General features: G+C 38.3%; 1 protein-coding gene across 5 annotated transcripts; it reads right to left on the bottom strand.

The window, feature by feature from the left end:
* Positions 1-1,900: 1,900 nt before the first annotated feature.
* TRA2B (transformer 2 beta homolog) lies at positions 1,901-20,728 on the bottom strand. Of its 5 annotated transcripts, none has more exons than XM_049628422.1 (9): positions 20,500-20,722; positions 8,918-9,051; positions 7,703-7,865; positions 6,651-6,839; positions 6,306-6,421; positions 5,111-5,194; positions 3,313-3,372; positions 2,760-2,833; positions 1,901-2,322 (listed from the first exon to the last, which is right to left on the bottom strand). In XM_049628422.1, the coding sequence occupies exons 1-9, from the start codon at positions 20,533-20,535 to the stop codon at positions 2,312-2,314; spliced, it is 867 nt and encodes a 288-aa protein (XP_049484379.1). In that variant the 5' UTR covers positions 20,536-20,722; the 3' UTR covers positions 1,901-2,311. The 5 variants fall into 5 exon arrangements, 2 of the variants coding, with proteins under 2 accessions (XP_049484379.1, XP_049484380.1); XM_049628423.1 differs by having other exon boundaries at positions 2,760-2,830; XR_007457300.1 differs by lacking the exons at positions 1,901-2,322; positions 2,760-2,833; positions 3,313-3,372; ... (2 more) ...; positions 6,651-6,839; positions 7,703-7,865 and adding an exon at positions 13,997-14,272 and having other exon boundaries at positions 8,960-9,051; positions 20,500-20,719.
* Between the last annotated feature and the right edge of the window lie 501 nt (positions 20,729-21,229).

Raw genomic sequence — 21,229 nt, 5'->3', positions numbered from 1 at the left:
GAGAGCTGGGAAATCTTTGTATTTCTTACCCCACATTCTGTAACAAGAGGTAAGAGTACAAGACTTAAGAGTTTGAGTAGGGCAGCTCAGTCAGTGAGCCCTGCACTAGATACCCACTATTCTCACACCGTTTTGGTGCTGGCCTACCTACCCTTCCACCTAGGAAGACAGCTGGAAGTGGTACCATGCATGTTCCTTCATATACATTCTATCACTACAAAACTATACAATCCAACCCTTTCTGGACCACATTCTACATCTTAGGGACCAACTGTTAGTCTAAAACTGGTTGAGAATAGATTTGAAACAATGTAGGAGGTACAAAGTCAGTGCCAGATGCTTATGAGAAACACAAGCATGAAGGGCACTTTGGTGGCTCAGTTGGTAGCATCCGACTTCAGCTCAGGGTCATGATCTTGTGGGGTTCGTGAGTTTAAGCCCCACACTGGGCTCTGTGCTGTCAGCTCGGAGGCTGGAGCTTGCTTCAGATTTTGTGTCTCCCTCTCTCTCTCTGCCCCTTCCCTGCTCACACACACGGTCCTCTCAAAAAAAAACAAACCCACTGACAAAAACCCCACAAACATGCAGGAGTAAAATTCTATGCATTTGACAGTTTCCAAAGTATGAGAGAGGCATGCAAGTGTGACAGCACCCTGTGTTAACAAATTAAGGCCTGCAAATACTGCCTGTGCACATTAGCTATAGTTTTTAAGCAGGCTCCATGCCCAACATGGAGCTTGAACTTACAACCCTGAGATTGAGTCACATGTTCTACCAACTGAGCCAGCCAGGCACCCTTATCACCATTACCAATATCTTGAATCATCTGGTTACCCAAACTGGCAGCAGAATGGCATCATGACTGAGTACAGAATGAGGATTGCAATCTGCCCACATTCAGTTCTTGGCATTGCCATTTTAATAGCTGTTAAGTTCTATCTGATGACTGCTACAGACTAAAGGAACTGATATATGTAAAGTGCTTTACAAAGTACCTGGGACATACTAATTTCAATAAATTACCTGTAACAATTTCCCTTGAATTTGTCACCCTCAGGGTAAGTATGGAGACTAGACTTATTTAATGTAAACACCATCCAAATGAAGACGACCACTCATGTACCTACTCCCCTCTTAAATAGGTTTCCCAGGAAATGTACAGCTATTAAAAAAAAAAAACCAAAAAATCAAAAAACAGTAAAGAATATATTTTAGCCCAAGGGATACTGTACAAGGGACTAAAAATTATTTTTAAAAAAAACCCACTATAAGTAACAAGGTTAAAATAAAATCTTTTCTGTAAACTGAGTTGTACCAGCCTTTTACTCTTTTCATTTGCATTTATTTAAACACAGTTCTCAAAACATTTGAGTGAAATTGGACTTCCTTTGGTAAGCAAAGGACCTGAAAATAATATTTAAAAAATGAACAGGCAGTCTTCAGTTCATCCACAACACAGGTGTAGTGTTCCCTTCTCTTTTCCAGAACTCTGAAGCACTCAGTTTTTTCCATAGTCTAAAAGCTAGAAGAACAAGAGTACATTTGTGGTGGAATGTATTGTCACTTGCTGATAACTAGTTGAAATACCATTATCCCCTTGTAACAGCTTTAAGAAATAGCCTTTTAAAGGCATACATTATGTACCTCTTTTCTTATTCCCTGCTTTATATAATACAGATTACATAAAGGCTGACAAATCCACATTTATATAAGCATTAAGCATTTGCTGTATTGAAAGTTCCTTAGTTCTAATACTAGCAGTACAGGGTTACAGAGCATAATTTTTAACACTTAGTTGCAGGTATATTAAGTATAGTATGTTTCATGGATTGGAGGAAAATGGGTATTTTTGTCTTGAAATTTGCTACTGACAACCTAATCTGAACAGTTCTGCTAAGCATTAATGTTAGAAAGAAAAGTAAAAACCAAACTTTATTGTTGCTTTTTACCATATGGTAGCATTTTACACACAGGCTTCGATCTTCAGAATACCCTGGATTCAGTAGAAAAACCTTTTAAATGAAGTTTTGTACAATAGAAACTTCTCAGCAGTCAAAATTTAGACTGTAAAAAAATACATGCAAAACATACTTTTCTGAAAACACTTAACTTTGAACAAAGCACCAAACTACACAAATGCAGAATGAAAACAGCATTTCAACTCCACCAAAAGTAGTCATCATAAAAGGTGTAAAAGTCACCTAACTTCACTAGGCACTGTTCACTTTTTAAACAGGAGACAATAAAAATATTGTCCACAAACAATATCCCAACTCTAGGGTAAATTTCAGAAAGTCTTCAACTTCATGCTTTAATAGCGACCTAGGAAGAAATAATAGTGTTTCAGTAATGAAGTACATTTATCAAACATATTTTAATGTTGAGACTTTTAGACTATTCTACCATTAGAAAATTCTATGCACCAGATTCTCTACAGGGAAACTAGAGAAAGACCCCTTTCACACAAGTTACATTAGAAATCAAAGAACAAATGTTAAACAATAGAAATAGCTGGGAAGTCTAACTCAAGAGCTAAGGTTTTAAAGTCACTCAAATTTTCCTTGCTATACAAAACTTGCAAGCACTCCTAGAAAGAAAAGCTACAAATGGTGACCAGAATATGTTTATATTTCAATTAGTAACAAGAATGAGAGATTCCAAGGAATTGTTTGCATATACTTTCTTGAACCCTCACACAACTGAGGGGCAGGAGAGATTATAAATACAGATAAAACAAAAAAATCAAGTTAAAAACTTACGAGGTGAGTATGATCGAGACCTAGAACGTGATCTGTATCCTCCACGACTATAGTAAGGAGAAGGTGACCGCCTTCTGTAAACAAATGTCAAGACCGTCTAAGACTCACTCCACAAAGTTAGACTAGATGACATATACAACTTTCAACAGTCATGGTATTTCAAAGTCCGTTTTAGTCCTGATAATAAAACCACTATTTCTAACCACACCATCATGAACCAACACCCGAACAAATTTTACTAGTACTTCAAAGTGGTTTTGTTTTGTCAAAGACAGAGTGACTTGAATATTCACTTGCTTATCCTGAGATGATCATTAAAAGCTAACAAAACCTCAACAGTACAAGAAGATACCCTAGTGTAAGCCTAATTCACGTCTGTAAACACACACATGGAGTCGTATACAGTCCCTGGTTTCAGTTACAGAATGTTTGTATTTCATACAATCTAATTTGTGTGACGCAACTTGTAATTAACCATCAAAATACTTGTAACTAAATCTTTTATGTGAGCCATCTTACTGTTGTGTAGATTTAAAATCCTCTCCTGCCATACCTGTAAATCTGATCCCTGTCTTGAGCAGCTCTCCATCCTCCTCCTCCTCCACCTCCTCCTCTGTGAAGGCAGAAAAGTAACACATACTCATTTTTTAAGTTTTAAAAACAATGTATTACTAATGTAGTAAAGTTAGAACTCCCACAGAGAAGTGAAAGGTAGTTTTCTGGTAGTAATTAAGGGGCTACATTTGCCACCCTTTTAACAAACTGACATAGAGCTCTCTCTGGTGGCTAAACTGAGTATCAGAACAAACATTTCTAAAGTAAATGCTCATCTGAATAAAAATCAAACCTAAGACCTTAATCTTCCCATCTTCTGCAATCAATCTCTTCAAGTCCCATATAATTGGGCACCTAGGTGGCTGAGTCAGTTAAGCGTTGGACTTTGGCTCAGGTGATAACCTCATTTTGTGGGTTCAAGCCCCCGTGTCTGGCACTGCACTGACAATGTGGAGCATGCTTGAGACTCTCTCTGCCCCTCCTTGCCTTGCACTCTCAAAATAAACTAAAAATATGTTCTCTCCAAGAGAGATTTTGCCAGGGATAAAATCCTGGACAATTGCACGCTTTAGGACTCACTTCCACATTCAACTTCTTTAAATATTCCAAACAGCATACAAAAAAAAAAAAAAAAAAAGACATTTACATCTCAATACCACACCCCAAAATAAGGTTAAGGAATCATGGTTAGCTGTTGTGGTCAATACTTATTGCACAATTTCCATTTTCACAAGCAATACAGGGTCTAAATTACCTGGTGCTGCTGAACTGAAGAATTTTACTTCATTTTTACCCTCAAAAGTATTCTCAGTATGATAGGTATTTCCCTAACCCCCTAAAAAAAGTCACCAATATTTAATAATAAACTCCAGGGGGGGTTCCTGTGTGGCTCATTCAGTTATGCATCTGATTCCCTGATCTTAGCTCAGGTTGTGATCTCACCATTCCTGGGATCAAGCCCCACACTGGACTCTGGGCTGACAGTGCAGAGCCTGCTTGGGATTTTCTTTCTGCCTCTCCTCTGCTTGTGCTCACTCACTCTCAAACTTAAAAACAAAACCCACCACCACCTATCTAGGGGTGCCTGGGTGGCTCAGTCAGTTAAGCATCTTGGTTTCCACTAAGGTCATCATGATCTCACAGTTTTTGAGTTTGAGCTCTGCGTCAGGCTCCACACTATCAGAGAATCCCTCCTCTACCTCTCCCCAGTTTGTGCAGGCTCTCTCAAAATAAATAAAACTTACAATACACACACACACACACACACCAACCATTGTTACACTAAATTATCGTCCTTCAGTAGTTACTTCTTTGGATTCTTCTAAGACTTAGTTTTCCCTGTCTCCCTAGTGCATCACACATTATAGACACACAAAAAAAACAAAAAACAAAAACAAAAACCCAAAGAAAAAAACCACTTGCTAAAGCAGTAACTTTAAAAATGTAGCATATGGAACTTGTCTTAAAAACAAAACAAGCACAAAAAAGTGGAAAATCTAAACTATGGTCTAAAATTTTGATTCTATTGTCATGTTCAAACCAGGGATTTCAGTTGGTTTACAACTTGACGTTTAAAAAGAAATATACATGTTAAGTTAAATTAACAAGACACATAACCTTAAAATCTAGTTTAAACTCTAGTCCTAGATTTCTTAGTATAAAAAGTGATTTTATCAAAGACTAAAATTTACATATAGCGCTGCCTTAAATTATGTTGCAATTGATTCAGGAGAGGAGAGAATACGTATTTCCTTCAAAATTTTAACAACTTAAACCTCATATTGTGGTAAACTTACCTGTATGATCTGCTATAGTAGTCTCGGTCATCATAGCCTCGATCATATCCTCGGTCATAGTAATCCCGACGGCGTGAACTTCCACTATGAATAAATGATATAGCTTCATAAAATACCATGTGGTCTTATCTTCGTACATATGACTTTTACTGTTTAAACTGTTCAGACAATAGCAGCAGCATGGCTTATTTGGGTCTTGTGAGCCACACAGCTGAGCTCTAAGGACATAACTGGGCAACTGCTTCGAGTTATAACCTCTTTACTCTCGTCTATTGGGCAAAAATGAAGGTATCTACTAATTCCCTAATTATTAATTCACAGACAGGCCTTTTCTAACAGAGACGTTAACTAGGCAAGTAGCATTATTCCGGTTTAAATTTTCACGGATATCGGATAAACACTGTCCTTTCTCTGCCCTTACAATATACATAAATGTATTTTAAAAATCTTTTGGAATACACATTCTGCTAACTTGCTTCCAACTAAAAGTCATTTGCTAATAAAGCCCATATATTTCCCTAGAGGAAGAGAAAGTAAAATCATTATTTGGAGAATGTGATTTGAGGGGGAAAATAAAAAGGGGAGACCAACACAGATTTTTGTCAATTTAAACACCGAGGAGGACAAGAAAGAAGCAGCCTATCATAGTCCAATGCATAAACTGAAGTCTACTGTTTTCCACTGTTTAACAAAGCTAAAAAATGCACTTGAGTAGGATTTGTTCCATACCTGACTTTACATAGAATACTTAAGATTTCCTTATGGGAAAAATGGTCTAATCAAGAACATTAATTACCAAGCAAAGCCAGATATATGGCATTTCTGTATGATATGGTGGGATGTCCTCTCTCAGTCTGCAGCACAAACACAATGTTCCCACTGAATATGTTCTATTTAATACAGTTTTAGCTAGTTAAAACAAAACAAAACACACAAGATGGGGTGCCTGGGTGACTCAGTTAAGTGTATGCTGATTTTGGCTCAGGTCATGATTTCACCATTTGTGGGGTAGGCTCTGTGCTGACAGCATGGAGGCTGCTTGGGATTCTCTCTCTCCCCACTCTCTCAAGATATAAACTTAAAAACACAGGGAAAATGATTTATACTGTGTCAGGACTGGATGAAATGCCAAAGATTCCCCCTAGTACACGTAGTTGTTAGAGGAAACGAACTCAGCTATCAATCTTAAACTTACTAGGTAGGTCTTCCCATGTAAATTCCCGGTGTTGGGGTATGTGGTCTTTTTGTTATAGAGAAATCAACTCTGATCCTACGTCCATCAAGCTCCATTCCATTGGCACGCTCCTTTGCCTTCGAAAGATGTATTGAAAGTTATTATATACACCCTGGACAAAGCCACAAACTGTCCAATAACAGTAAGATATACTTTTATGAATACTTAGAAATAAGATTTATAAAGAACTATAAATATACCCTATTTACAATGTAAAAGCAAAAATTATCCTTATTCAAGTTCATTAGTAGTTGGAAGTTAACAACAGGACTTATTTTACAAGGATACAGGTAAATTTTTACTTACTTCCTTGGCATCATCTACATTTTCAAAATACACAAAGGCAAATCCTCTTGACCGTCTAGACTGCTGGTCATATACAATAGACACATCTGCAATGGGGCCATATTTCGAGAACACTTCTCTTAGATCTCTTTCTGTAGTGTACAAGCTCAATCCAAACACTCCAAGACAACAGTTGGGATCAGGATTTGCCTAGAAATGGAAAGATGAATTTTACACTTTAAAACTTATAAACCGAAGCTAAGAAATGTCACTAACAGTGAAAGTAGGGAATAAGTAATTAAAATTAATAACTAGTATATCATAGCAATAGCCACAAGCATTAAGAATGGGCAGAAAAGACTCCAAAAACAACTTCAATCTCAGAATTAAACAAGGGGGGCAGGAACAGTGACTTCTATTTGTGAATACCAAACTGGCAGTTTTGTGAGGGGATATTAAAGGGCAAGTAGCCCAAGGGAGTCACCGAAGATTTATTCTACACATAAGAATAATTAGAATAGCATTATCTCTATAAGCCAGAGGAAAAAAAAGTCAGGGAAAAGCCTTAGTACCCAAAATAAACTCACTTAAAATTAAATGGAATAACCAAGAGAGTGTTTTGATGAGTTACACCGTCCCAATATTTTGCTTACATGTGACTGACAGCCCTAACATAGAAAATACCTTTTGTTTTTAAAAAAAAAAAATTTTTTTAAACGTTTATTTATTTTTGAGACAGAGAGAGACAGAGCATGAACGGGGGAGGGTCAGAGAGAGGGAGACACAGAATCTGAAACAGGCTCCAGGCTCTGAACTGTCAGCACAGAGCCCAATGCGGGGCTCGAACTCACGAACTGTGAGATCGTGACCTGAGCTGAAGTCGGATGCTTAACCGACTGAGCCACCCAGGCGCCCCAGAAAATACCTTTTAAAGAGACATTACTCAGAACACAAGGAGACTCTAAGGAACTCATGTGTTCACTGCTGAAAGTCCAGTGTCAAATATAATCAGTTCTAATTTCAAAACAGAAGAGACAAAGTCCATTGCTTTAACAACAATTTTGTCATCTTACCCGATTCCCAACATGACGCCTGCGAGTAGACATGGGAGAATGACTGTGGCTATGCCGTCTTCGATAATCTCGACTATAAGACCTGCTACGGGATCGTCTATGGGAGCGGGACCGAGATCTTGATCTTGTGTAATGCCTTCGTGAACTTCTTCTGGATCTAGACCTGTTAAGACAAAGGTTTCAAGAGTATAACTAATTAGCTGACAATAAGATAGTTTCCAATTCTTCTAATAATCTATTCTAGGGTTAAAGTCCAAAAGGCGAAACATAATCCAGACATGGGATCAAGACTTTTCTGCTGTATCTACAGTCAACTCTACTAGGAAGAGCTCCAAAACCACTACTTGCTCTCTTCCATTTCTTAAGATAATTAAGATAAAGGAGATCAAAATTACATACTCAAGATCAATTAACATACTCAAAAAAAAACCTTGATAATCATAAAACATGCAGCACTTCACACTAGCTTAATTTGTGCCCACCTTCCCCCTCAGAATACCACCCTGTTTTTTTTCCGGCTTCTCCCACTTATGCCCACCATTCACTTAAGATAAAATCACCATCACCGTAAGTTTTCTCCAGCAGTGTTTTAAAACCAATCAATTGCTCCTAACTGGAGTGATCATATGAACTGTCATCTAAACCAGACAGGACACATTGTAAGAGAGAAAAGAGGTGCAGTTAATTATGCCTGACAATAGGCATAAACTGGGGCTGTCCTGGGCAAACAAGGATGTGTAGCCTACTCTTGACCAACATTAAAAAAAAAAAAAAAAAAAGTGCGCTGTGTTAAGGTATTATTTTTGTTTTATACACATGTATATAATATTAGACTACACCTACTTATCAAGAATTAGTTATGAAAGCCAATGTCCTGCAGTCTGTCATACTTAAACTCCTAGTGAATCCTCACAATTCTCAAGAACTAGTATTACTAACTTGCCTTTTAAAGATAAGGAAGCTAAGGTGGAAAAAGGTTAAGTAATCTGCCCAAGCCAGAAAAAATAGAGGTAAGATTTGAACCCTAACGCCAAAAGCCCAGGTTCTTAACCACTTAGTCTTCTATCCCAGAACTTACGATTAAGTTCATTACTAATACCAATATTAAATAAGCCAACAAATGATCCAACCCTCTCTATCTTCCTAATTTACAAAGCACACACCAATTTCAAAGCTAAGAGTAACAGAAGAAAATCCCAAGACAGTCTTTCTTACCTAGATTCAGATCTGGACCTGGACTTTGATCTGGAACGCCTGGAATCTTCCTTGGAGCGAGACCTTGCAGGGGTATGCCTTGCAGATTTCCCAGATCCATGAGCACTTCCACTTCTGGAAGCAGAACGGGATTCCTACACGTAGATGTCAAAAGTTTAATTTGTATACTTTCTGGGCAACTTTAAAAACAAATAAGCTGCTGTGAGATAAATGGTGAGGGAAAGCAATCCCCTTCCAAGATAAGAAAACATAGGTAAGGGCAGGAACTGAATATACCTCATATATTTACATTGCTCCAACTGACATAAGCCAATTTACTTGAACTTCCACCTTTCCTGGAGCAGGGATAAGAATTAACTGACCCCACTCTCCTCAGAAAGGGGTGCCAAAGCCAAGCAGTTAAGGGAACTGTCCAAGGATTGTGTTTTGGGATTGTTACTCCATAAAGACTAGGGTAAGAAAGAATCTTATTAACTATGACACCTATATCTTATACCTATTTTCAATCAAGTTGCCATCAATAAAACAAAACCCTATGAAAATCATAAAACTTACTTTAAAATGCTTTTGATTTTTTTCAGAAGACCTCACTTCTCAAGTTATATTTATTGAGTGGGAAAAGAGGCAAGGACGATCAGTTTCAAGTCCTAGCAAAAGGTAGAAACCTAGTAGAAAGGACCAGCTTGAAAGATACTAGACCCTAATTCCACCTAACCATGGTAGGAGGCCCTTAAGAAGCTCAAATAAAGCAACCAGATGGAGCCACAGCAGAAAAGGCAGTGAACTGTGCAGAAGGAAGAGTAGATAGTGCCAGAGATCTAGAGCCTCCTCAGCTAAATGGAGATGAACCATGGCAAACTGATGGGGATTAGGGAGTAAGTAGCTAGGAAAGTTAACATATTAAATCAGGGGCTCCTATCTAGGCTAAGGAAGGGAGAGTTCAGAATTGTATGTGAAAAAACCAAAGTCTAAGTAAGTATATACTGTATAGCCATAGTATTCCCAATCAAAACTAGACTAGCTGATAGTTAAGTGACACAGTAAGGAAGATCTCTAAAGAAAGCAGCAAAGAGAATGGATAAAAAGGGTTGACTAGCTCATCAATGAGCAAAAGCACAGCCAACTTATCAGTATAAAAAGCATACATTTAAAGTAACTGAACCAAGGAGATGTTCTGCCAACGCACCGAAACAGACAAAAAAACCCAGTGGATTCAGAGGAGAGAGAACAAAGCCACTCAGTCTGATAGCTAACTAAGGTATCAGCAGCTAGCAAGACAACCCTCATTTTAGGTTATCCAATTTAATGCAAATTAAAAGGCATAAAGTCTGGTGAGTCTTTCCACCCAAGACAGAGCAGAAATGGCCAGATTCAAGAGGACCCAACATTACTATAGGGGTAATAATCTATGTCGAAGCTACTGGATAAAAATGATCACAGAGACCTCCCTGTGTGGTAGACTTTCAGAATATTCTGGCCATTCTTGAAAGGATAGAATAGGATTATTTTAAATTACAGTTCATCAAACCTTTTTGGAATATGTTCTGTGGTCTACAGCATAATGGGAAAAAATTTATATGCAATACAGAAGAAACTGAGTTTGAAGTTTAGAACAGGAAAGAGAATAACTTGCCAGTAAAAGGAGTTCTGGTCATTAGGCCTGACAACTCTAGAAACTTCCCTAGTTAAGACTTTAGTCAATATAAAACATGGAAGGGACATGGAATGTGACAGCATCCTCTCCTTCCCCTGGAGTGACTATAAAGAAATTCAAGGAAAAAAAGGATACTGTTATTAATGAGAACAGCTGCCTTTAACAAGGAATGGTTAAAGGGTGCACTGCATCTTAGGCGACCCCAATTAATCTCTTGGGGTTCTCTGGCAGAGAGACATTTAATACTCTGCACAGAGACATTTAAAAGCACACTCCACCTCCCTCCTCTTCTTGGACAAAGTTCTCAAAAATAGTGGTGTGGTTTCTGACATCTTTACCACAGGCAAAAACTAATCTAGAAGCAAAGAGATAAATTGAGACCCCCTAAATTAACTGTCTTTGTTTATCTCAATGCTAGAAAAATTACTTCATGGAATGATTATATAGCTTTTAGTGGAAACCAAAAGAAAACAATTTACCCTGGAAAGGAGAGCAGAGTGCTCAAATAGCTCACAGTAACAGTTAAAAGATTATCAATCAAGTAGTTAAATCCATCAGCCTAGGAATCAAAATACAAAGGAAAAAAGAGTGGAAAGTCAAGATCTCTTTTTAAGCCTCTGGCTTCATTAAGCAGAAAAGCCTTATTCTAACCTGCGTTACCAGTCGGTCCACTGAGAGAAGAGACAGCACTTTTAGCCTAGGTCATAAGCCTTATGAAGCTTCTCATGAATTTCTAGTAATCTCTAGGGTCAAAGATACAGTATCTACGAAATTATGAGCTTTTTCTCTCAACCTCTAAAATTAACTATCTGCAGACATATTTTGTAAGCAATCATTTCTTAGACCAGGAATAGGGGAAACACCAGCCAGAATCCAAAGATTTCCCCTTCTACACTAACATTTGGTTAGGCTAACACCTAAATAATGCCTCCTCCTCCCTTTCTGGTCAGGAATATTTCTTAAAGAATTTAAACCCCTTTACGGTTATGTTAGCCATTAGCTATTTTGGAAATACATATTCAAGGAAATTTAGCTCGAGAAAAAAAAATGAGACCTAAAATTATTAGCCAAATCTAAAAACAAAGTTAACTTTAAACCTTAATCCACAGGCAAATCTGCAAACCCAGCTGGGAAAACCTCCACACAAGGAAAACGTGAAGTCCACTCTTAGGGCTAAAAAGTTTTAAGTGTCAGCACATTTAAACCGTACCAAAAACACTTCTCTGGACATCAATACCTCAAGAAAAAGGATCATGAACTTACAATTAGCATAAATAACAAAGCCAAAAAATTCCCTGAATTTCTGCTCAGGGAATCATTTCTGTAGACTGGATCTTAGTCATATTCTAATATACAACTTAAAGGGAACATGTCACAAAAACTAACTCAGCCTTTCAACAAAATACCTTTTTCTGCATCTTCCTATTCTGAGCATGACAGTATCTTAGAAAAACCTTTTGAAAGAGATGAAGGAAACCAGAAGATCTGGAACCATCAAATCATTAGGTTTCTCCTGTATTAGAAACTGGATGCAGTAAATTAGATTTTGAACAGTGGCTCTTAGAGGTATACAGTAAACCTACACAGCATTTAAAAATACAAGTCCCTAAACTAGAGCTTATTCTAATAACTTTGGAGTTCATCTTCTACATTTGTTAAAAGCACCATACATGTTTTTAATGCTAAGTCTCATTGATTTACTCAATTTCAGAAATTTTAGGCTTCCTACCTACTGATTTCTCTTGGTGAAATTATCTTCGTGGAACCTTGTTTCTCTCGTTTTCTCTGCTCCACCTGCCCCAGGACAAGAGGCCTGTCTCCCTCTTACTTCCCCAATAGGCAGAGCAGGGCTGAGAGGAGGCACTGTCAGACTCAAAGATGCCTTGGTCAAGGGGGGGGGATGGGTGGGGTGGGAAGAGAAGAAAACCCTGAATGGATGCAATGGTCTATGGGCATCAGCGTTTATTTTTGCCATACATCTATCCAAGCTTAGGCCATATAATCAAATTCCAAAGTGCTTTCTTTCCATTTAGAGGATTAATAGGTTTTTCCTCTTTTAGACCCCAAGGGCCTTTCAGGAATTCATGGACTTGAACAGAAAGTATCAATTCACCTCTTTTTTACCTCAGCTCTCTGCCTAATCTGTAATTCAGAGCGCAAAATTAACGTTATTAGTTTATACGTGGCAAAATTTACAAACCAGTAAAGCAAATGCTGGAAACTACTATGAATTGAGAATAATTTTCTTCTCCTTGCAAGGCAGAAATAATTATAAAAAGCACAAATTTCATATTGACAACTGGCCCTAAAATCCTAGAAGATAGATCCTTTTAGATACGTAATTTAAACCACTTTTTCCAAGAGCTAGAAGACCTGACAACTCTGTTTTTTTAGGTTGTCTTCATTTCAGGAAGAAGTGATACCCTTGGCTTTCCCAACAGAAAACAACTACTGGTTAGCTACCACTGGGTATTATTTTGACAGTTCACTTGTCCTATCCAATAGAAAGTAACATTTCGCTAACCATCGTATTCTTTTATTCAACTAAAACAAAACACATGGAAGGGGAAAGGACAGACCTTTAGGGTTTATTTTTCAAAGTAAGTGGTGGGAGTGAGGAACCAAAACTAAGTTACTTTATAATCTATACCTCTCACGTCATTGTAACAGTTAAACTTTAACAGCAGCAAATGAGAAAAAGGGAATAGAGCAGTTTTCTGAACTACCACTATTGCCACTTTGAGTTAGAGATCCTGTTCACTTATGTGACCCACCTCATTGTAAGGGAAGCTAATATATTTTTAGCAGTAATCCTAGTCATTCAACTGGAACAGGCATTAAACAGAAGAAAAGAATCATCCTTGTGAATTTAGAACCTGCATCTTAAAGTTAGGGCCTAATTGGTCATAGGTTTCCCCTATGCCATCTAGAAAGAATTTTCATAAATGCCAAAAGGAACTATCCTCTTCACTGGTTTGCTTCTATAACCATCCTGGTGACATTCTTTGGGAAAACTACGACAAACTTAGAAAACATTCTACTATATATTGCTCAGTACTAAAAGATAGGGGTCAATGAATTTTAAGAGTCCATGGAGGTGGCACAGACCACCAATCCCAACTCTGGAGGTACTCACTCATGGCCCAGGACCAGCAGCATTATACAAAAAAATCTAGAGAGACAACATGAAGCCAACTGTTACCCATGCTGGAGAGCTCATTCCTGCCTCATATTTGACTACAAAGGGTTATTTTTTAAAATTGCATTTCAATCATTTGACTAAGAAGTTAAAATTAGAATTACCTAATTTAAACGTTTCCCCTGGAAGGCACTTCTTTGCCCTGTATATATTTTCTTCTATTAAACAAATAATGCATGCATGTTTAGCAAAATATACAGGGACACATAAACAGACTAGTAATTACTTAGCGTAGTGCTTTCTGATTCCAGATTACTTCTTATCTTAACTTCATTTTTATTTCTTTTCTTCATTCTTCCGTTTCAAATTCTGACTTCTTTCATCTTCCCCACTTCACACAAATTGCTCAATATTCTACAAGTGGGACTTCTGGTCTGATAATTAGCATGCATTCTTTCTTTTATTTTTTCAAATTTCAGCTTCACTTATTCCTGAGCTTCAAATACTCATTTATAAAACTTGTCAAATGACGACTTCCGCATTTTCCTTCTTCAACATTAACCTTAATAGAAAAAGAACAGGATGAAGAATATTTTAAAACTCCAGGATAAAATCCAGTGCCAAAACTGAAACTAGAAAAAAAAAAATCCCTTTTTTTGATTAAAAAAAAAACAAAAACAAAAAAACCCTAGAATATGCAGCTCAAAAAACTGGAACTAGCTTCCTGTTGGTTCTAAAATATACTAGGTAACCAACCTCATTCTCATTGTCTACTTCAGACAGATTTATCATGCTTAAGTTGAATGCGAAGTGCGCAACTGAACATTTGCTGTTCATCTAACATTTAAGAACTTTAATTACATTTCACACTTCTTACTTATTGTATTCATCAAGAGAATGTTAAGTGTCAAAAGCACAACTCTAGTCAAAAAGTGACACATTAATACAAAAGTGCAAGAAAGGAAAGCACGGACAATTCATTTGTACAATGATGACAAAGCTCAGGGCTGGACAGGTTTACAAATTGTGACTTGTCTAGATAATAGATAAGGTAAAGATATGTAATGTCACACATTTTTGTACTGCATAAAGAGCTCCGTAGAAGACAATGTCAGGGAATCAGAAAATTTGGACTAAAGTGCTCAAAACCCACCCCTAGAAAGCTGCTCTAGTGAAATTTTAAATATGAATGGTCCGACTACTAAATTTAGCACTAGAACCATAAAAAGACAAAATCAGATCAACCAACTACTGTATCCAAGTAGTTATGAAAGAAAGCAAACGAACTTGAATCCAACAGTGAGGTTTTCAAAGAATTTTTTTGTGAATTCCCCCTCAATGAACAAACGTATTAAAATCTTATGCAGTCCAAAGAAGAAATCCTACTTTTTAAGGTGGCAATATTGGGAAAAAATTATAGCTCACCTCCTAAAATTATTAAAAAAAAAAACCAAACCCAAAAACCAAAAAACTCAATCATCACTTAACAGATCAATAAAATGTAATAGTGTCTGTTCAACACCCTAAACAAAATAAATACTGCCTCACAAAACATTCTACTTCTCCCTGTTATCCTGTACCTCACCTGTACCTCACTTGTCAACAATTTACTAGTTTATTTTCTTTGGGGGTGATTGGGGCTAAAGCTTCCTTTAAAAAGAGAGAGAGAGAGAGAGAGACGGAGGGAGGGAGGGAGGGAGAGAAAACAAAGTCTTTATAACTTATGTGGGCATGAAGACAACCATGGCTATAGTGGCAAGTGTTGTGATGCCTTTCCTGAGAAAGTAAGCATAATTTTCAGTCTCGTTTTTTTGTCGCTGAAAGTCAATTATTGTTTAACCCAGGAAAAATTTTAAATAGCTTTTTAAGGGAATCACAGTAATTGATTTCCTTTTAATATCCATCACTAAAATGTAATGGGATATGTTTGCTGGCAGCACAAATGTAATCGTGGAATCAGAATGCCCAAGCAGGTTTCCTCTTGGGGCCTCCTAAAGATAACATACAGAAACAGGGCTTTAGATGCACGAAATACTGGAATGGAGGCCAAAGCTCTATGCATTGGAACTTTTCAATATGGATGCCTTCCTGCTTTTATATTTTATTACCTCTTCCAAACCATCTTCCTCCTTTTATATTCAAAGACCAAAAAACATGTTGCTAGATAATGTAAATATTAGGTTTATTTTAACTCAACTACTGAGCTCAAGTGGCCACTTTAATAAAACCAGACAACCAACTACTGGGCTAATGTTATTGCCCATTTGGTGAAGAAATAAGCAGAAACTTACATCATCAACATAATTTTTTGTTAGAACGACTCTAGGGACTACAACTGAATTCAAATAACATTAAAAACATGTACAAATTCAGTAGGTTGCTAACAAGGTAATATTTAAAAAATTGGGATGAGACAAAGAAAAATTGGTTGATCCTGCTATATAAAGGTTAATGCTCATACTAATGGACTGTTTTTATTTTTCTGTAAACTCTACCAGAAGGTTGGGTGGAGAAAAATACTCCAAAGACAGAATATTTTCTGGAAGGGGGAAAAAAAAATGACTTACCTATATCAGTTTTAAGCCCATCTCTTGCATCAATAATATTGACTCTAAGAAGGGGCTCATGCATTCTGCAGTATTGGGCAGTCTATATTAATCAAAGTAGAAATCTGAAAATAACCTCCACACCCAATCCAAAAAGATTTTTGAGAATTTAGAAACTCAAATTTGCTATAGTGAACAACTTTTTTTGGCTTGCTTAAAAACAAGACTAAATGAAAACAAGATCTAAAATTCGATGTAATCCATACCCCAAAAAACTAAACTGGATAAAACACTTAAAATTCCTAAACACTAATCACTATCCCTTCTAGAAAAAATAATGAAATACAATTATGTATGAAAACTGAACATAACACAGAATGCTAAGGCTCTAAAAATACTTCTCTTGGGCAGAATGTTAACTATGAAAATGTTAATATTTATCAATTAGGTTTTGGGCTTTGTTAGAGATAAAGGGGAAAGGTGAATGCTATTAATTAACATCTCACCATCTGAATTCCTCTTTAAAAAAACCGTAGTACTTACCTTGTTATCACTTGTAATTTCAGTTTGAAAATGCCACCTTCTAGTTCCAAACAACATTAAAAACATTCTTAGTTAAAACCAAGAAAAATATTCTTCAACCTGGTTTTTTCAAGAGACTCATACCTAACCAGACTCACAGTGAAACAATGCAAACTATTTCCTTTCACTTGACATTAATTCAATCCTTTATTAAAGGAATGTGGTGCAATGGCTGCAATTCTTTAGAAAGAAATAGATTCAGATGGTTCAGTTTTTGGAAATCAGAATTCAGAGTTAGGGGCCAAAAACAAAGACTACAGAAAGACAACCCAAGATTAAGCAGAAGAGAAAAACTGCAGAAAGCTGAAAGGCAGTTTGATGGGATGGTATCTGGATACTACTCATCTCCATAAAGAGTAAGACTAGATAATATTGTACCTACAGTGCAAACATTATTTCTACAGTAACTATAGCCAATATTCTACCAGAATATGTTCTTGAACTGCTTGCTATTGTAATCTTGACAGCAAGGCAGAAATTAAAACCACCTGTTCATATAATAGTGTTTCCTTATTTAGTTTCTGGATTCTCTAAGTATAGACTTATTTGTAGAAACTAAAGAAATTACATTCATTAGGAAGGCAGAGCATTAAACCAGTGTCAAGACCAAACACACAAACATCGCATACTCTAAATAGAATACTATGACCATTACCAGGCCTTAAAGATTACCCGCCTCAATATTGCTATGCACCTACAAACTAGCCACCAACAACTCTTTTTATGTTATTTGTCCATATTATGACATAACTGCTAGGACTTTTTGCAAAGGGGCTGACTGGTCAACCCTTTTCCCAAAAATATTTGCCAGCAACTTTTGGAAAGTATTGGGAGAAGTGAATTTGGAGATGAAAAGTATTTTATTTTGCACGGGTTTGCCTACATCAAATAAGTTAACTCTAGATAGAAACAGACTTTGAGTTAAATCACATGAAAAAAATCTCACAATAAAGGTAAAAGCCACTCTGCTATAATAGTGTGACATGAACCACAAAAATTCTGCAACATACCCTAATTATGCATTTAAAAGAAGATAAAAGGACACACCGAACAACAGTTCTGTTCGTATATTCATTCACCCAAGAAGTAAAACCCTATAGGTGACCAGATGGAGGACAATTTATCACACGCCTACAGTCTGTTTAGGAAAGAAACTTCTGAAGTCTAAAGGACTGGGGGAAAAAAAACTTCCAGAATTATGCTGGGGATATGGGAGTGTCTGGATTCTGGATAGCTAAATGAAGGGACAGGCTGGGGATGGGTGGGGTTCCAGCCAAACTAAAGAGATTTGTATTTTAAGCAATTACATTAATACAGATTAGGCTTGTTTTAATGATTTACATTAACAGTTTGAAATGTTTGAGGGCCTAGAGCTGAATTAATTTTTCAGGCTTCAGAGAAGCTATTCATACCAAACATGTCCAAGATTATTACCCTGAATGCAACTTTTTCACTGCTTTCAGGCACTGTCAAAAGAAGGGTTTTTTGTTTTTTTTTATAGCCAGTCAGACCTACTATATACATCATCATTTTTACAGCATTATATCTAATCTGTTCCATTAAGCTTCAGGGTTTTTGCCAGGCACTCTACGAATCCAAACTTTTTTTTTAGGCCTATTCTAACCTCTTCAGTTTCCAATTCACCAATTGCAAAGCAATCTACACACAAAACAAATGCCAAACAAAACAACATAGAAGTATGCCACAACTTGAAAGTTTAGAAACCTTTCCAGGATCCAAGACTCTTACGTAAGAAATACATCAATTTCTAACATACAGCTTGAAATTATTTTGTAACTTTCCTTCCATAAGGTTTTGGTGAATAAATCTACATAAATAAGATTATGGAAGAAAACAGATGTTCAAAAATGTCAAATTATTTGGATGACAACCTCTCTTGAACGGTCTCAAGCCAGGAACCTACTTCCAACAATTGTTTCCTCCCATATGTAAAATATGCTCAAATATTATTTTGGGGCAAGTTTCGTCTTCACAAGCACATGATTACAAGTAACATTAAGGTATGTTCAACTGAGAGCTTTTCTCAGAAACCGGCCATTTTGCATCCTCTCAATAGTGCAAATAGTACCCAATAACCGTTCAGAAAACAAAAGACTTAAAGTCATCATTTGCTTTCCAGTCCAAATACAGTTCAACAGTGTAGTCAACCGGCAGAAATCAGAAATCACATTTAACCCTTTGTGCGCTCACTCCAAACTTTCTAACCATAAGAAAGCAAAGGTATAAAAATAATCGTACACGTTTTGGTAATGTTGGGATCAAAAGCCTTAGGGAAAAATGAAAAAAGCTAATATTCCTCTGAATAGGGGGTCAAGCCTGATTATCTCAGACCAAAATCAATCAGATTTAGCTCCCAAGTTAAACAGTAATTTCGACAACGTTCCAGGAGCTATGATAGAGGTTTCTAGAAATGCCTTTCTAATGAAAGGCCCCAAATCTTTTTACAAGAGTTTGCTAAGATACTTGAATAGATTTACCTGACGACTGTTACGGAGGTCTTACGATGGCCCTAGAAGAAAAAGAAAACCTACCAAACTGTAAAAGCACCCCCACGTATTCCTACCAAGTAAAAAATCAACTTCCTTCTTCAATAAAGTTCTCCACAACCTCGAATGTTAAGATTCTGGCAAGTTTTCTATTTTTGCATCACTGTTAGTACCCACAGCCTCGCAACCAGCTTTACATCACGTTTTTTAAGCCCGGAAACGGTCTTACTCCTCCAGTTAACATTCACCCAACTCCACATGAGAGGTGGAGGCTTTAAAAAAAAAAAAAAGAAAAAGAAAAAAAAAGTGTACCAACAGAGTAGTGGTTCACAGATTTAGAATGCCTCAAAACAAAAGGAAATAACGGCGCCGCAAGTTGCCCGCCAGTTTCTCCTACACAATCCCGTGAAAAATACCTACTCCATTTAAGAAGAAAATCTCAGCGGCCTCGGGGTCTAGTCTATTCGGATACTCCGATAATGACTTTTCGTTTGAAAGCACTTTCGGTATCAAAGAGAAACACTCCATTTAGGCCGAACACAAAGCGCGCGCGAAACCACCTCTATCGGGCCCAGAACTTGACTACCTCGGATTAGTTTCCCCCACCGTAAGAGAGGTCCCAAGAACTTCCTAGATTCCATCACTTCGGGGTCCACAGACGATCCTTTCTTAACCTAAACGCCGGGCGAAAACCCTCTGAGTAGGTTGCCCCTCTTTCTCCCCGCCCCACACGGCCCACTGAGGCGCGGGCCCGCCTTGGACGCGCGGCTTCTCCGCCATTTTGTGCCTCTGGCAGCCCGCCCGGCCCGCCAGCCCAAGATGGCGGCAGCGAAGCTTCGCAGGAGAGCAACGGCGAAATGAGATACCGCTCCCCTCCCCCAACACCGAGGGGACGCAGCGGCCATTTTTAAGCTTTCCCCCTCTCGTAACGGAAAAAAGCCGCCGTCTTGGGTAAGGAGCTACATAACCCCCCACGGCGGCCTCCTTCACGACCAAAGACACTCCCCGCAAGGGTTTTTTAGACCCAACTCCCTTCCTCCCCAGCCTCAGACTTCGGAGCCTAAATCGCCTCTGTCTCCAGGTCTGAGGCCGACGGGCCTGGAAGAGAAGCAAGCTGGGACCACACAGCCGCCCCCTGCACCATCTCTACGTACCCGCTCGCCGTAATTCTGCTCGCCGCTGTCGCTCATGACTCCTAGCTGCTATCGCCGCTCGACGTGCTTCAATCGAAGCTGCCAACCTCTTGCGCCTTCTATATAGAGGCTCCGCCGCAGCCTCGTAGAACGCACAAGTTCCCGAGCCGCTGAGTATCGAAGCGCTCCGCACCGCCTCCGCACGGGCTCTAAGTCTGCCGGACGTGACGCGGCGCTCCTTAACCCGGCCCCTCCCCCTTTCAGAACGCGCGCTTTCTTGGCTCCGCCCCTCCGCGCTCTGCCTCCTCTTTCTAGCGTGCCGCGTCCGGAACCGGACGTGACGTAAGTCCCGCACCTCGCGCGGCCCTACCCCTATCTTTGGGTCTCAATGAGGCGGGAAAGTGAGCGCGCTGGATGGTCTGACCAAGAGGTGGTCGCCAAGGGGCGCAGTGACACCAGCCACGCCTGAATGTTCTGGAACCTACCAGGGAAACTGTCGTGGCGGTGGGAGGGAGGAGATGCCCTCCTTTTCGCCCATCCTTGAGTCCTTTCTTCTGCTTTATGAGTTTTTGTCTTTTATTCTGCCTTCCTTTGGTTGGAGAGGGTGGATATCCGTATGCTAGGTTCCTTGCTTTACTTTGCATTTATTTAGCTTCAATTGTAGATGTTTTCTTCCTGAGTAAACTTTCATTTGAGCACCTATTAAATGCCAAAGGACTTTATCACATCTTGATGTGATGAAATCAGGCAC

The sequence above is a fragment of the Panthera uncia genome, chromosome C2 (genome assembly GCF_023721935.1).
Source record: "Panthera uncia isolate 11264 chromosome C2, Puncia_PCG_1.0, whole genome shotgun sequence".
Taxonomy (NCBI): Eukaryota; Metazoa; Chordata; class Mammalia; order Carnivora; family Felidae; genus Panthera; species Panthera uncia.
Note: the sequence above shows the minus strand (reverse complement) of the source record. Positions and strands in the feature narration are given on the sequence as shown.